Below are 16,036 nucleotides of genomic sequence, written 5' to 3' on the forward strand. Positions count from 1 at the left end.
TTATTATCTTGACAGCTTCTCTGAATTAGAAAATGTAGCTATGTCGAAGGAGTATTGCTTACAATTTTGACACTACTGTGGTTTGAAATATTATAGAAGCATCATTGCATTAAGTCAGAGAGACAGTAGTGATGGATCCTGTGTGGGGAAATAACCAGTAAGGCTGTCAGACCCACTCTGAGGCTCGATGCAAGAAACATGTCTGATCAGAGCTCATTGCTTTAATTTAGGTGGTCAGGAAAAAGTGCAAACGCTTAAATGGGCTGTCGAAAAAATCCAAAAGCAAAGAAGACCTGAGTGACGTCTGAAAAGAGATAAGAGGAGGCAGTAATTTGGGTTTGACTGGATGAATGAGTGTCCATTTTCTTAAGAAGTCCTTTCTGTCTCTGCAGGTGACAGCGACTGACCCGGACAAAGATGCAGACCAGGGTGCCATACGATATTCCATTCATGGCCAGGGGGCAGAGTCACACTTCATGATCAATGACATCACGGGGGAAATGTACGCTCAGCGCACCATGGACCGGGAGGAACGTGCTGTTTGGCGCTTTGTTGTCATGGCGACGGACGAAGAGGGCGAAGGACTTACTGGTTTTACGGATGTTATTATCAATGTGTGGGACATCAATGACAATTCTCCTGCCTTCACATGTGCACCTGATAATTGCCACAGTAGCGTGGCGGAGAACTCCCCTCCTGGAACGATTGTTGTGGAAATGACTGCAGTAGACCTTGACGACGCAGCTGTAGGTCAAAACGCAATCCTCACGTACCGGATTACCGAGAATGTGCACAACACAAACAATGCAGACCTTTTCACTATTGATTCCAGCACGGGTACTATATCTGTGGCAGCAGAGGGTCTGGATCGGGAGTTTGCTGACAGCCACCGGCTGGTAGTGGAAGCCCGGGATGGCGGGGGCATGACAGGTACAGCCACTGCCACTATAGTGGTTACAGACATCAACGACCATGTGCCAAAGTTTAGAGAGGACCAGTGTGGCGCTCGTGTGCCTGAGAGCACTAATGAAGATGCTCCCATTCTGGAGCTCAGCGCTGTAGACCCTGACGCTGGCACGTATGGACAGCTGGCCTTCAGTGTGGTGGCAGGAGACCCCGAGCAGCGGTTCTACATGGTTAGCCACAGACTGGAGCAGACGGGCACTCTGAGACTGAAGAAGAAGCTGGACTTTGAGAAGCCAGGGGAGCAGCGGTTCAACCTTACCATCAAGGTGGAGGACTCCGAATTCTCCAGCCTCATCCACTGTCAGGTTGTAGTGGATGATGAGAATGACAATGCTCCTGTGTTCACCCCAATTTCCCACCCACTCTCACCTTTGCCAGAGGACGCACCTGTGGGAACCAGCATCATTCAGGTCACAGCCACTGACTCCGACTCTGGCCTGAATGGGGACATTTTGTACAGCATTCTCCCTCAGTCTGACCCAGCTGGAGATTTTACAGTCAGCCAAGTTGGTGTGGTCACAGTTGCCAGGCCACTGGATAGGGAGAGAGTTGGGGGTTATGAGCTTGTTGTCATGGCGACAGACCAGGGTACCCCGGCTCTGACTGGCAGTGTCATGGTCCACTTGCCGCTGCTAGACATGAATGACAACGGGCCAGAGCTGGAGACAGCCTACGCTCCTGTACTGTGGGAGAACAGTCCAGCACCTCAAGTGGTCTGGCTCAACAGGAGCTCCCCTCTGCTCCATGTTGTGGACAGAGACTCCCCAGAGCACGGGCCTCCGTTCTCTATCTCCCTGCCCTCACTGTACTCTGTCGACTTCCACCTGCAAGATCACGGGAACGGCTCTGCCACACTCACTGCCTTGCGGAGATTTGACAGAGAAAGGCAAAGCGAGTTCCACTTGCCAGTGATCATGACCGACAGCGGCGATCCGCCAATGACAGCCACAAACACGCTCACCATCACCATTGGCGACCTGAATGATAATGCCCACCAGGCAGGAGAGAAAGATGTCTATGTGCATCGCCGCAAGGGTGAGTTGCTCGCTTCCCCTCATTTCTTTCTCTTTGCCCCTTGCTTTCGCTACAGTGCTTTTCACTGCAGGCAGAGCTTGAGTGAAGAGGGGAAACTGAGGCTACAGCTGAAGGGTAAAGTTTTCATTCCCATACCTGCTCGGTGTAGTCTGGAATTCATAATTGCACTCTTCCCTTTACATTCTAACAGTGTTTTGTTATGGTAATATCGTTGTCAAATCCTTTCTCAAGCCCTCAGCACATCCTTCCCTTGCCAACCCTATGCCTAAAGCTCATCCGAGCATCACATTATGATAAGGATCATGAATCTTCTTTGTTTGTAGTTTTGTACCTTCCAGCTGAGTTGGTTAGGCATGTTGGCTTGTTAGTGTTTTGATCGCACACTCAGCTACATGGCAGTTTTGGTAATTGTGGAAAACAGGAGCACCGTGACTCATCCTGGTTGCCATTGTTTACCCAGCTGCAGTGCTCTGGCACTGCAGGTCGATAATAACATAATCCATACTGAGATAGCCCTGCTTCCTTAAGCTCCACGCTCTCTGAAGTGGAGCACTGAGAGCCTATTCATTCCAGCAGTGGGGCTCCACAGTTATGAGCATAATAAGTAGAACAGAACACAAGAATGCAAGATAAGGAGAAGAGAGGGACGAAAAGATAAGTGTTGGCATCAGCAGATTCTGTCCAGACGGAATCAATGTGTGTGTGTGTGTGTGTTTACCTAGCAGGAAGGATGGCAAATGCGGCACTGGGGAAGGTGCATGCCCCAGATCCCGATGACTGGGACAACAAGACCTACACTCTGGAGACAAGCGCAGCCAAGTAAGAGCTCTCTGTTAAATGCATATAATTTTTTTTAAAATGAAAACATGCTGATCTCCAAATGTGCAACACAAGTACAAGTGCTACAGTAATACAGTACCAGGAGAACTGCCAACAGTGTAGAATTTGAAAAATAAAGAAGATGCGGACTCAGCGTTGAGGCTGTATTTCTCTAACAAGGCCTCTTTCAGTGATATCACCCAGCCTGAAACATGCCTAACAGGTACTTCATCTAATCTTAGATCCAATTCCCCGGCCTTTAATAAAAGCTACACTTTCCAAAGGGACTTTAATAATAGCCGTCAACAGTGATTGCCATTCTGGAAAATGCAATCAGATTCAAACAAACTAAGCAATCTCGGTCCACCTGTATGATGTTCCCAGATGAAACAGCCCGTACGAGCGCCGTCTGACTCCATCAGGGACCTTGTGCAGCTATTCAGTATTCACACCCTCAAGATCAGATTAGAAATACCAATTGCATATTTGTTTTATTCATATAACAAATTCTGACAGTTACCATGACAACTATAAAGCTCTTTCGAAGCGAAAGAATTTGTCTTTTTTATCTCCTTCTTGGCATTTTTTCTTCCTCTGTTTTGTTTTTTTTTCTCAATATGGATTCGCATTAACTTCCCATCGGATTAAACCCAAGTACTGCTGACCAATTCTCTATTTGTCTGTCTGCCATCTGTCAGGTGTTTTTCCTCTGAACAAGAGCTCGGGAAATAAAGGAAGCTACTTGTCTTCTTTCTCATTTTCTTCCTTTCATCTTCCTCTGATGCCGTCCTCACCTACTTAACAGCTCCTCTGCTTCTCTCAGATACTTCAGTCTGAACCAGAGCTCGGGAGTGCTGACCGTCCGACAGAACATTCCAGCAGGCAGCTACTGGTTGAGGGTCGGGGTGTCGGATGGGGTGTGGCCCGATGTGTTCTCAGGGGTCAGAGTTCATGTCAGGGAGCTGGACGAAAAGGCCATCCTGTCATCCGCCTCGCTGCGCTTGACTGGTAACATTAGCAGAAACACTGACTCACTGGTTGCATAAACACACTGTTCATTTTGAATCACCGGGTGCCTGGAGCTGTGCAGGTATATGGGTGTGGCTGTGTCTCTACATAAACCCCCATACCAGTTTAAACAATATTTAGGATGATTCAACTGGATTTCCCGTCTCAGTCATCCTCCACAAAATAGAAAACTTGCTCTTTGTTGCCGCTGTTGTTCAATGCCTTTTTGAAGCTGATGTTGAAAGAGACAGCATCTGCCACAGGCATGAATAAATTGGTACGTTTCATTGACTGATTATCAGGTTGTCAATCCAGTTAACGCTGAAATAATAGGCTGTCAGGAGAAATTTTTGCATTGCATAATTTAACATTTCTAAGCATTGTAAAGCAACCTTTCACAGTGCTCAGTGGTAATAGTTTACTTTTTCGTCTTTTTCTTTGGCGCTCTGAAGTTTGTGTTAGAGTGTTCATTTCTCTGTCACTCTCTCAGAGCAAATCGGAGTTATAAAGGTCAATTTAGAAGTGTCAGGTGAAGTCCTTGACATTTAAAAAGCCATTCGGCGAACAGAGTCGAAGGCTATTATGGATGCCTCTGACTGCAGCTCATTATCATTTTTGGAGATTAAAGATGACTGCCCACATTCTCCTGATATTATTGGAAGGTGCCACCACAAATGTGATTGATTCTCCAGTCATTCAAATATTTTGTACAAAGCAGCTCTTCAAGACCCTAACTTTTATTCAGCGAGGAAATGAAACGATTTTTACTTGACTGCATCACGACTCATTCACCTTATGGATGATTCAGTGAGGAAGTGGATCAATAGAGGGAGATGTTAGGCTACCTCTTGTGCTAATGGAATCAGGAACTCAGCAGACTTTGATCAACTCCGTAGTTGTCATTGACAAGTCAGTAGTCCTCTCTTTGTCTCCTGAAGGCATAACAGCGAGAGATTTTATCGACTCTCACATCGAGGGGAAGAGTCGGCTGGAGATGTTCTGGGACTTCCTGTCTGAAACCCTGTCTGTCAGACCGGGGAGCATCAACATTTTCAGCATAGCAGACAGGGAGGAGAAAACGGTGGACATCCATTTCTATGTCCTAACTGATAATGGCTACCTGCGCCCAGAGAAACTGCACTCCGTCCTCAGCGCACATAAAAAGAAGGTATATATACCATTGTGTCTGATAGATAGAGATCAATGCTCATATATCAAGTGATACACGCGGGAGCCGGAGGGGAAGAGATAACGGGGCTTTTTATCTGCCCTTTTATTTTCACACCAGCTTTCTGTTTGTTTACTGCCTGGCCCTGTCATGTCTCTTTGTCTCTCCCATTCATTTCTTCTCTATGTCTCCTTTCTGTTTTTTAATCGCTCTCTTTCTTTCATATTTTGATCGTGCATCATTTCGACTCCCCCGTCTTTCCTAACTATATGTCTTGCTCCTTTTAAAACAACCAGTTATTGATTATTAAAATAATTTATGTAGATTACGCCCTGCCTTCCTCTTTGCATCGCTTGTCAAGTCTTTCATCCCTCCAAATGTATGTGTACCCCGCACCGCCCACATTGGAGATACAAAATCATTGTATCTTCACTGACAATTATTGTAATTCCCATTTCTGTCTCCTGCATCTCCTCCCTTCTTCCCTTCTCCGACTCTCCGCAGCTGCAGGCACTGCTGCGTGTGAATGTGAGCCAGGTGCAGGTAGACGAGTGTGTGCGCACAGACTGCAAGACATCCGGCGGCTGCTCCACACAGTTAAGCATCAGTGACTCGCCCACCCTGGTAGACTCAGGTGCTTTATCCCTGGTGTCAGTGGAGGTGACGTCCTCTGCTGTGTGTGGCTGCGCTGCCAGGGAAATGACCCACCAGCCCTGCGCCTCCTACACCAGTAACCCCTGTCTGAATGGAGGGACCTGCATCGACACCCAGAGTGGATACAGGTGAGAGGCATATCCGCAATTGTTTAGGAGGAAGAAGAAGAAAACAGGTATAGGAGTTTTTTCCATATGTGCTGCAGTCTTCTCCCCTGTCCTGTTACTGTGAAAGTGACATCTTGGAAACTGAGCCCAGAATTATTAAAAGTGCCCCTTGTGAGAAAAATCTCCTTCACCTGCAACTTGACCTAACTTGCTTGAGCTGCTCTGCCGTGTTGTCAGCTGAATTTAGAGTAGCAGGATTTTTCAAAAGGCTTTGGGCTATTTGCAGTGGAAGCAATGTGCATGTATGTGCATATCATTTTGAAAACTAGACTCTTGAATGAATCTTGCCAAGATGATTAAATTAGGTCTCTAGATATATAACCTATTTTTGAAATTTTAAAATTCTGGTGTGCTGGGTTTTGCAGAACTTAATAATGAATAATGCTTTTGTATTAATATTAACCGTACATATTTATAATCATCTGCAGTCAATATAAAGGCCTTCAAAATCAAGCGTCTAGGTCTCTGTGGGAATCTATCGCATAAAAAACAGCACGCAGTTCATTTCATGCACACACTAATGCCCAGATTAAATAAATATAGGGCAAGGGGATTAGTACAACTCTGGCCCCCCTCTATGCTCACAACTTCTCAAAATCTCATTTAATGCCATTTACTTCATGTAAGAGTGTACAGAACTCTCTTTTCCTTCTTTTATGTTTTAAATAGTCTCTGCTGCAGTTGATCGGCACACTGCTGGGAGAAGCCCTTGTTCTGTAAGAGGACTATCTCCCCATATGTGCTATATGTGCCCCCTTGTGAATGCAGTACAACCATAAAGAATCCAATTTTTAGGTTCTACCCACTGTCGAAGGGGCTTAACAGGCAACCTCAGGCGGCAGCCGATCAGATATTGTCAGTCAAAAGTGAGAAAAACATGCCCTGCACTTCTTGATTTGGATTGGCATTGCTCTCATGGGTCACATGAAAGAGCGGTGAAAGAGTGAGGTGCTGCGCACAGCGTGTGCATATGTATGCATAAGGCTCCACTCCGCCTAAGCCGTCCCTTTCGCTGCGTATGGATCAGTATTCCTGACATGTGTTACCCCTCTGCAGAATAAACAGCAATGGGGAGAAACAGCCCCTAACGGCCTCAGTACACACAGCCTTCCAGACACTGCATGAAAATAGATGGCTTTGACATTATCAGCAAAGCCAGCTTGTCTCACATGCCTACAGTGGAGGGGATAGGCTGAGATCAACTGGTCCCTTCCATCCTCGCCATCAGCCCTGATGGAATGGGCTGTTTTTCATCACTGCATGTATCTCTTCCTTTATTGTCCTTTTGTACGATTATTAATATTTACCATTATGGTCTCATACACAAACACGGTGAAGATAGGCGTGGAAAACATTTCATTTCCAGTTTCTGCAGGAGCAGTGATCCCTAACACTCAAGCTCTAATCAAAGTAGATAAGTACAAGAAGAGGCAATTGCACAGATATCAAGCAAAGCGTGTAATACCTTAAGAATGAGAAGGGGCGAGTGGGGATAAGTGAGAAAAAAGTCCAGGAAATCAGTGGTGGTATGGTGCATAGAAAAGTGAGAGAAATAGAATTAATTATCTTCTAACAAAGGAGATGTGATGTGCCGAGAAGGAACAGTCTCCAGAGGGTTCAGCTCGGGCAGCTGTGATAGATAAAGAACAGAGTGGAGTAATGTTGTGTTCATAGCTAATTGATTTAATGTACAATTGAATATTCAGGGCTTCGTTGCTAATGCAAACAATTGATTCATGGGATCGTCTTCTCAGCTGCTTGTGGGCTGCCAGCACGCTGGAGTAAAGTCAAAGTCCTCTCCCGGGTGAATCAACAAGACTGTCACGTCCACCAGAGGAAGGACAGCATGCTCAGATCCAGAGATTGGACGTGGTTAAGATTTCTCAGTGCACAAGACATGAATGACACTTATTGTTTCTTTCTTCTTCTCTGTGCTACAGGTGCCACTGCCCCCCGCAACTTGAAGGGCCAGACTGTCAGCAGACGAGAATTAGTTTCCTTGGCAACGGCTATGCCTGGTTTCCTCCCATAAGGCCGTGCTTTGATAGCCATCTCTCACTGGAGTTCATGACAGGGGAAGACGATGGACTACTACTGTATGCCGGCCCGTTGGCCACTCTGCTGCCTGGGGATGCTGAGGACTACATGGCCATAGGTAAAGAATGAGTTTCAATAATTAGATGCATGCTGCCAAGGGATCTGTGGGCCATTATTGCACTGAAACTTGAACTTAATTTTGTGTGTTTAATTACTGGGTGGTGGCTAATCAGATATATGAGGCAAATTTTGTTCGTTAGTGTACTGCTGAGGGATATGAACACTCACTTCACTGAGTTCTACAGTAAGTACTTAATGTGCTGTTACACAGGCAGCCCACTTTTACTGTTTAATGTGGATGTAACACTTTGTCATGCACCACGAGGAATTGTGTTTTTGCTTACCCCGTACTTCAGTGTCACAGCAGGGCTACAGCTGCACAGACTCTGGGCATGTAGTGTCTCATTCACATCAGACACATCAGTAGGGCTTATATTTGCTGACGCAAAGACTCAAACCTGAATCCACCAGGTGAAGGGCAGTAGAAGACATTTTATCAAACTGAAGTTGTGTAACACTATTATTTCATTGCAGCCCAACATGCATTTCTGTAATTATTTATTTTATTGGTGCTATGAGTAATTGCGTCTTTTTGAATAAACTAAATAGTAAAAATAATACACAAGTGGCACCCTCCGAGGCTGAAAATGAAGCCGGTGGTGACAAAAGCTGCAGTTCATCGAATGACCACTTTAGGCTGGCTCCAAAACAGAGTAAATCCCTAAAGATCCTCAGGTTAAAATACTTAACTCACAGCAGAAATAAACATGTTTACAGCCTGGTATAAAAACTGTGCAGGGAGGCGATTTTTTTATAACTCAGCTGTTCACATTTTACCAAGGTCCAAAGTAACGCTCACTCCTTCACAGCTACACACCCTATCATCCAAATATTGCCACTTTTAACTATAAAAAAACTGTCAACAGCCAAACTCATACAGTTAATGCATTGTACAAAGTGCATTAAAACACTGCTGTTTGTTGTTGAAGTTAGTGACACAGGATAGTGATGATGATTTTGACAACAAAGATTTTAACAATAAAGAAAAGTTTTAAAGTAATGTTTAGGAAATATTACTATGTGTTTGATTTGATTTTACTTTATTGTGAGAGAAATTCTAAAATGTGTCGCGCATCCCAAGATATATACTGTTTTACAAAAATACAACAAAACCATACTACAAAAAGCATTAAAACATAATGAAAAGTGGATGCAGTACAACACATTATTAATTCCTGTTACATTCAGTGTTCAGTATTTGGTACATTGAGGCTACTGAGAAGTCATACTGATTTAATAGGTAGACAGAGCAGGAGTCTGTTTAATCGAGCCTGTGGGACTCTAAATCTTCTGTATGATGGCAAAAGCTGATATTCTTCAAATAAGGTGTGAGAGGAATAGGACGAAACAGTACCTGAACGTATTGGGGAGATTATGAATGATTATGAATTATGATAACAACCACTCTAAATCGTGTATTTTATGCTTTACTGTAGGCAGCTGTCAAGGGGGTTAAATTCTCAGCATATTTTGCACACACACACACACGCACACACACACACACACACATACACAAAGATAAATATATATATATACACAGTCTCCAATGACCATTTTCTTTCTCCATAATTTCATTATTCTCACACTGAGGCTAACTTAATGAGTTGGTTCTCTTAAATTACAAACAGAAAACATATTTTCTCATTTACAACATGTGGTGTCCAGTCATGCAGATAATTTTGTGTTTTATTATTGGATATCTGTCTCTCATATTTCTGCCTCCATTCAATATAATGCAGGTTAATTCAATTTCATTAGTGGATCTCCAGTCATTTTAAAAATGAAATTTAAAAAAAAAAAATCTAATTCCAGAAACAGTGTCATTATCACTGAATAATTCACAGAGCTTCCTGTGAACAGTAATTTGGGTGAATCAGCCCTTTTGATTGTTTTTATTAGGTTTTCACAACCATGTTTAGCTGTTTTCTATCGCCGTCTGTCTGGTTAGCATGTGATTTCAGAGTCACAGCTAAAATCCATCTATGTTATACTATAATTTTCTCTTTTTAAGTTCATACTGTGTGCTTCTCCTGAGGTGAGATGTTTTTATATGTCCCCGGGGTTTTTTCTTTTCCTCTGTGAACTAGTAATTTGCATCTTGCCTGTTTTTTCTGTGTTTCAGATACATTTCATCACAGTTTTCTTGACCTTGCTTGTACATTTTGTCAGTGCAAGCAGGTGAAGCTGTTTTTTCTATGCTACAAGTCTCTGACAGCCTTTTTGAGTTAAAAATGTTTCACTAAGGTCTAATAACAATTTACATACAATGAGCTACTGTTAATTCTGAACTTTCTTCTCCTCAGAGCTGATTGGTGGGACACCCAGTCTGAAAATTAACCATGGTTCTGGCACCCTGGTCCTCCAGTTAACAAATAACGTTGGTGTGACTGACAGACGCTGGCATCGCCTTGATGTGAGGAGCAATAGCAAAGTAAGAGACATATTGTTTTCCCTTTTTCCCTGTGTCAAATTAAAATATATGCTGCGTTAAGTAAAGAGTGCCTGGTTACGATATCCTCACACACACATATGCAGCAGCAATGACCTCTCTCCGCTCTCCCCCAATTTAAAGGAAGTGCGCTTTACTCTCGATCGATGCTCCAGTGCGATCATCATGGAAACGGAAGGCGTGGACTCATGGGCAATGACAGAGGACCGCTCCTCCTGTGAAATCCGGGGGGTCACACCCAACAGAGACAAGTAAGATCAATGACACAGTTCTGACCAACACTGCACAGTATTAAACCCAACCACTTCTTCTTCCTAAACAGAGAACATAGGTCCTAAGGTCATGGGATAAATAATACACTGTATTAATTATATTTTTATAAAGAAATCATGAAAATAGAGGTAAACAAATAAATGTGGCTCCATGTTTGTTTTCAAACACCCCCGTGTTTATGGTTCTAGCCAACAATTAGGGTTTAAAAATTGTCTAGAGGTTCTTCTGAGGTTTTCCTGTTGTTGCAAACTATTAATCTTCTAAGGTTTTGTTCTCTTCACTGTTTTTATATCTAAGAGGATGCTTGGCCCATAGGGACAGTGTCTTAGTGCCCTGTGTCCCCACAGGGGTAAACAATCCTGTTTAGATTGTAGCATTAGCAGTCACAGAAGCAGCAGTTTGCAAAATAGTAAAAGGGAACGATGAAGAATGAAGTCAAATGTTACATACGGATGTGGTAACTGTACTGCATATACTGTATATAAAGCATATTTCGGCTTCAGTGGATGAAAAAAAAAAGTACATTATACCCTGGTAGACTTATAGCATTTTAATGATTAGGGCTGCAACCTCAGAAATCTTGTTTTGTCCACAGCTCAAAGTTGTGATAGAGGAGTAAAAATAAACCAGAAAATATTTTTATAAGAAGCTAGAATCAGAACTTTGACTCTTTTCTTAAGAAATTACTCAAAGTGATTTAATTGATTATCAAATTTGTAGGGTATTCGTTGACAGCTAATTGCTGAATCAATTAAATTTTGCATCCTTCATATTAACAATAAGATATTTAATTCTGTTCAATTTGTGCTGTACGCAGAACTTACTTGGTATCAATTGTCATACTTATGACATGACACAAAATGTATGTGACATCAGCCATATAATTGTAGCCAAACATTTTTTTATTTGGGACTAAAAGATTAGTTAAAGCAGTAACAGCAGCATTAGTATCAAACAGAACAGATTGGACTATATAATTGACTATATAACATTTGAGTTAAGTCCTAATATTCAATTTCAATATTAGCAAACCAATTATTGTTGTTCTTTTTTTCCCTATTAACTGATACATAGATCAGTTCAAGGTATGTGAAAAAAAAACTGATAAAATTGTGGCCTTTCAAAAGCTCATATATCCAATGTGGCACTTTTTAGATGACTTGCTCTGGCTGGCCACCAATCCAAACTTCAAATATATCCATTTTAATATAAAGAGAGAAAAAAAACTCAAATATTAGGAGCTTGAGCCAGAGAATGTTTGACATTTTTTCTTAATAAATGATTTAAAGGTTATCAAAATACATGCAGAATAATTTTCAGTTGAACAACTTTAATTAACTGATTAGTTTTTTCAGATCTCAAGTACGTACTAAAAACTAAACTCCAAGTCTCATTTATCCAATGATAAACTAAACACATGCATTTAAAAATCCTTAGTATTGGAGGCTTTGAAGAGAGCACAGAAAGGTTTCACCTTCAGTTTAGTTTTAAAGAGTAAGGTTGTATTGATGAAAATGCTTGTTTTCTGGAAGTACTGAGTATATGACCAGATAAATGAGACATGGAGTATGCTGCATGAGTAGTGTGAGAGTTTACTTACACATTCAAAGTAACACAGCATTACTAATTGATTTAAGAATGGTCATTTTGTGGGTAAAGTATCCTTTAAAATAGCTTCTATTCCCTCATACCAAGTCAGAGAGACAGACGCACTCTTTTTAAGCTCCCTGTGTTCAAATTCTGTCCTCTATGGAGGAAAGAAACTGTTGATGAAATCCTCCGATATAATTCTTAAAATACAAATTAATCTTTCTGATTATGCTTCTGTACATAGTCACAGCTGAGTTTGTTTTCCCCCATCGTGGGCTCGGCCTGGCACTGTGCTCAATGTTTTGTCGTGTAATTAAGCAATGAGTTTATGAAATTCTACAATGTAGCACTGCTATTCATTTTAATAACTTCCTTTTTTTTATAAAGTGTGTTTCATCTTATTAGTAATGCAAGTGGTAATGTCAAACGTTAAACAAAATATGTTAAACAGGGAATGTGCTTGTTAACAAGATAAAATTAGCACTAAAAACATTCTGTTTTAACTCATTTGTGCAGCCACTTTTGAAAATACCAAGTGCTGCTGTGCTGAATCAGTTTGTGTTTTGACCGTTTCAGGCAAATGTAATTCACCCGTCATGCATTTATTTTCACTATAAGGGGGAAAAAACAAGAATAAGATGTCAAATTTCTTGTCAGAAAGCAGTAACAGTGATGACAGCCTCAGCAGGAAAAGAATGAAACCATGAATTTTAACCTTGACAGCTCATATGGTGTGTGTTTCTTCTCTTCTGTCTGCATTCTTGTTCCTTTATATTGAGAGTTGTGTTCTGAATTTTAACCTTGAGAGCTTGCATGGAGCTGTTTCATTTTTCCTTTTCTCTGTTTGCTTCTTTATTGAGAGTTGCTTTTCTTTCCCAGGTTCCTGAATGGAAGTCATGTATTGCAGCTTGGAGGGGTCAGCAAGAACATTTCCTATGAATACCCCCAGCTGCAGTACAAACACTACACTGGATGTATAAGGAACCTGCTGGTGGACAGCAAGGTACTGTGTGGAGCATTCAAATTCAAATATATTGCCTTGTGGCCTGTTTATGAAGCCAGTTGTAGATTAATAGTTTGCTGTTTTGTGTTAATGTAATTATTCCATACCTGTTTGGATGGCAGAGCATTTAGGCACTGAAGGTCTCATGTTGTTTTTAACTTTTATAGCAGATATGCAGTTTATACTTCAGCACAATAATAAAAAACATGTTTTAAAAGACAGTGGTGGAAGAAGATAAAGTGTGTAAAATGTAGGTGGATTTGGAAGCATCTGGCAGTGAATTGTAGATTGTTACCAGCTAAAACTTCTCCCGATGAGAATTACTTAATTCATCGGGAGCCGAATTAGCCACAGAGGTCTCTAATTCTCCAAAACAAACAAAGCCGGCAATTAAAACAGCTATAAACACAGAATAAAGCAGTTCTATGTTACAAATCAGTGAATCTCTGATGCGGTTTGGCATTTAGGGGAGGGGCTGCTTACCAACTACATGCTTTTAAACTGGCAATTTGTTTGTTTATTGAGATTTGTATGTTCTTGTGTAGTTTCCCAGTAGTGTTCCTTAATCTATATACTAAGTCAAATCCAAACATCTGAGTTTTGGTTGAAGTACATATGTTTAAGTGTCAAAATGCTATCATCCAAAGCCCCTCTCAAACTATTTTCCCACATTACCTGACAAAGGTTTCTGCATGATGATATTGCTACATGCTATAAACCCTCTAGCCTGCCTAATGTACCTCTTTGTGAGGTTCTTTGAGAACTGTGTGTTATCGATCTTACAAATTTGCTGTATTTTAAAACCAACACAAAAGCTAAGCCATACACTGCTGTGGAGGCCACGTTAGTTCAGATTCACCAAAATCACACACTAACACAAACAAACCCTTTCAAGGTAGCAAAAGACCATCAACTTCCCCATTTCTGTAAAGTAAAATTATTGTTTTTGCCAAAGTGGTCTGGCAGCTTTGGAGAGATCAAAATAACAGCTGCAGTTCCCCATTAGAAAGGGCTGTCTGACAGCAAGGTAAAGCGATGAAAACATTTGATAGATTATAAATAAGGACCTCATGCAATCCCACTTCAAGAAAATGAGAACTAACCCCTTCAGTTGTTATTATTTATTTGTTATCAGCACTCGCTGCTCTAACATATGTCACCGCTTTGTGACAGCTGAGTGGGAATTTCAATGTGAAATACTCAGACAAGAATGCAAATTGATAGTTTAATCCATAACAATACATCCTTTATATGATGATCCTTGTTTTAAATATAAAATCTTAATTCACAAATCAAGCGCTAACTATAGCTGTTGATATGTGTTGTAAGTGGGCTAAAAAGAAAAAAAATTCTCAATATAATATCTATACAACAAGCAAATTCTGTTATAAGTCAATGACCACTTCTCAATGGTTGCATCGTTCTGCACTATTATTTTCACACTGAAAGACACTTCTGCTTTGCTGCTTCAAGTGCAGTAACCTCATTGTCATGCTGCTACAAACACTGCTGTCTGCAGACACAAGACACCTTACCAACCAACCGATTCCTTTTCTGAAGTGCAGTTTTGTATCGATTACAACTAAAGTAGTTTGTGGCATTATTTTGATTCTTTGTGTTTGTAATACACTGCCATACTATCAACGAATGGTCTATATTACAGCTTCTTTTTCTTTTTTTTTGTTGTTCCATGTTCATACAGTGTATAGTAGGTTTTCTTAATGTGCATAGTGTTCTAGTAGTTTTGTGCATCTTTCTCCTGCTTTAATGCTGAAATTTCCCTGTGTGATCAGTTAGATAAATCACGATGATTTCCAATCAGATATCAGTTTATAGGATCTCACATGTAATTAAAAGATATATTTTTTCATTCTGAAGAGAGACATTCACTCTTTCATTTTTTTCTCACGTCATTGACTTTTTCTCTGATTTGCATTTTTCCTGCGTTCTTCTTCAGCTATATGACCTTGGTTCCCCAGCTGAATCCGCCAACACCGTGCCAGGCTGCTCTCTTATTGATGACCACTGCACCAACTTGGAGCAACTGTCCTCCTGCGGCAAGAGGGGTCGCTGTCACAGCGAGGGGGGCTCCTTCAGCTGCCTGTGTGAACCTGGTTTTACAGGCCCACAGTGTGATCAAGGTAAGCACATAAATTTGCTTTTTAATCGACCGTAAGGTTTTCAGGAAGAGAACAGTGAGATCTCAGAGGAGTTGGGGATTTTAAGCCTCACAAAGTGTACAATTCAAACGGGGACATGTGGGAAATTCTGTGTTCCAAAACGTCACTTTGCTGCAGTGGGATGATAACCTCGCCTTACATAAAGTGCTTTTGCAGAACAGCATGCCCTCACTGTTATATCCTTGCACATTTCCCACGACAGCTGAATTAATTGAACAAGCCTTGTGTGTTTTTGATTGACAAGTGGCTCCAGAGTTCTCCTTCGACAGTCGGAGCCACGTGCAGTTCCAGCTCTTGTGGTCGTTGCCTGCGCGACAGACGAAGGTCCAGGTTGGAGTTCGGACACGTTCTGCCTCTGGCGTCATCCTCAGCCTGCTTTCCGAAGAGCAGAATGAATACCTGCGTTTAGAGGTGAGTCACAGCTGGTCTCTCCCCTCCACCTTGACAGCTCTGATTGTTTCGTCTGTGTGCCTTAAGATGATAATTAAAGCCCGGACAATGATTGCTGCAAATACTTGTCAGGCTAAGAATGAGTAATATCAGGGTTGGAGACATATGGGTGGATAC

The 16,036-nt window shown here is 41.7% G+C and overlaps 1 protein-coding gene across 3 annotated transcripts in view; it reads left to right on the forward strand.

Moving 5' to 3' along the window:
* LOC121950393 (neural-cadherin-like) overlaps positions 1–16,036 on the forward strand; it is a 95,314-nt gene that overhangs the window by 66,429 nt on the left and 12,849 nt on the right. For 2 of the 3 annotated variants that reach the window (XM_088080040.1, XM_088080039.1), the window contains 11 exons: positions 393–2,001; positions 2,724–2,820; positions 3,644–3,828; positions 4,767–4,996; positions 5,501–5,778; positions 7,758–7,972; positions 10,278–10,405; positions 10,547–10,674; positions 13,166–13,289; positions 15,247–15,430; positions 15,714–15,880. In XM_088080040.1, the coding sequence (XP_087936166.1) occupies positions 393–2,001; positions 2,724–2,820; positions 3,644–3,828; positions 4,767–4,996; positions 5,501–5,778; positions 7,758–7,972; positions 10,278–10,405; positions 10,547–10,674; positions 13,166–13,289; positions 15,247–15,430; positions 15,714–15,880 (3,345 nt within the window). The remainder of the gene's footprint in view (positions 1–392; positions 2,002–2,723; positions 2,821–3,643; positions 3,829–4,766; positions 4,997–5,500; positions 5,779–7,757; positions 7,973–10,277; positions 10,406–10,546; positions 10,675–13,165; positions 13,290–15,246; positions 15,431–15,713; positions 15,881–16,036) is intronic. The other variant, XM_042496378.2, reaches the window with a different exon arrangement.

Source organism: Plectropomus leopardus, chromosome 7, assembly GCF_026936395.1.
Source record: "Plectropomus leopardus strain MGB_pleo_1.0 chromosome 7, ASM2693639v1, whole genome shotgun sequence".
NCBI lineage: Eukaryota > Metazoa > Chordata > Actinopteri > Perciformes > Serranidae > Plectropomus > Plectropomus leopardus.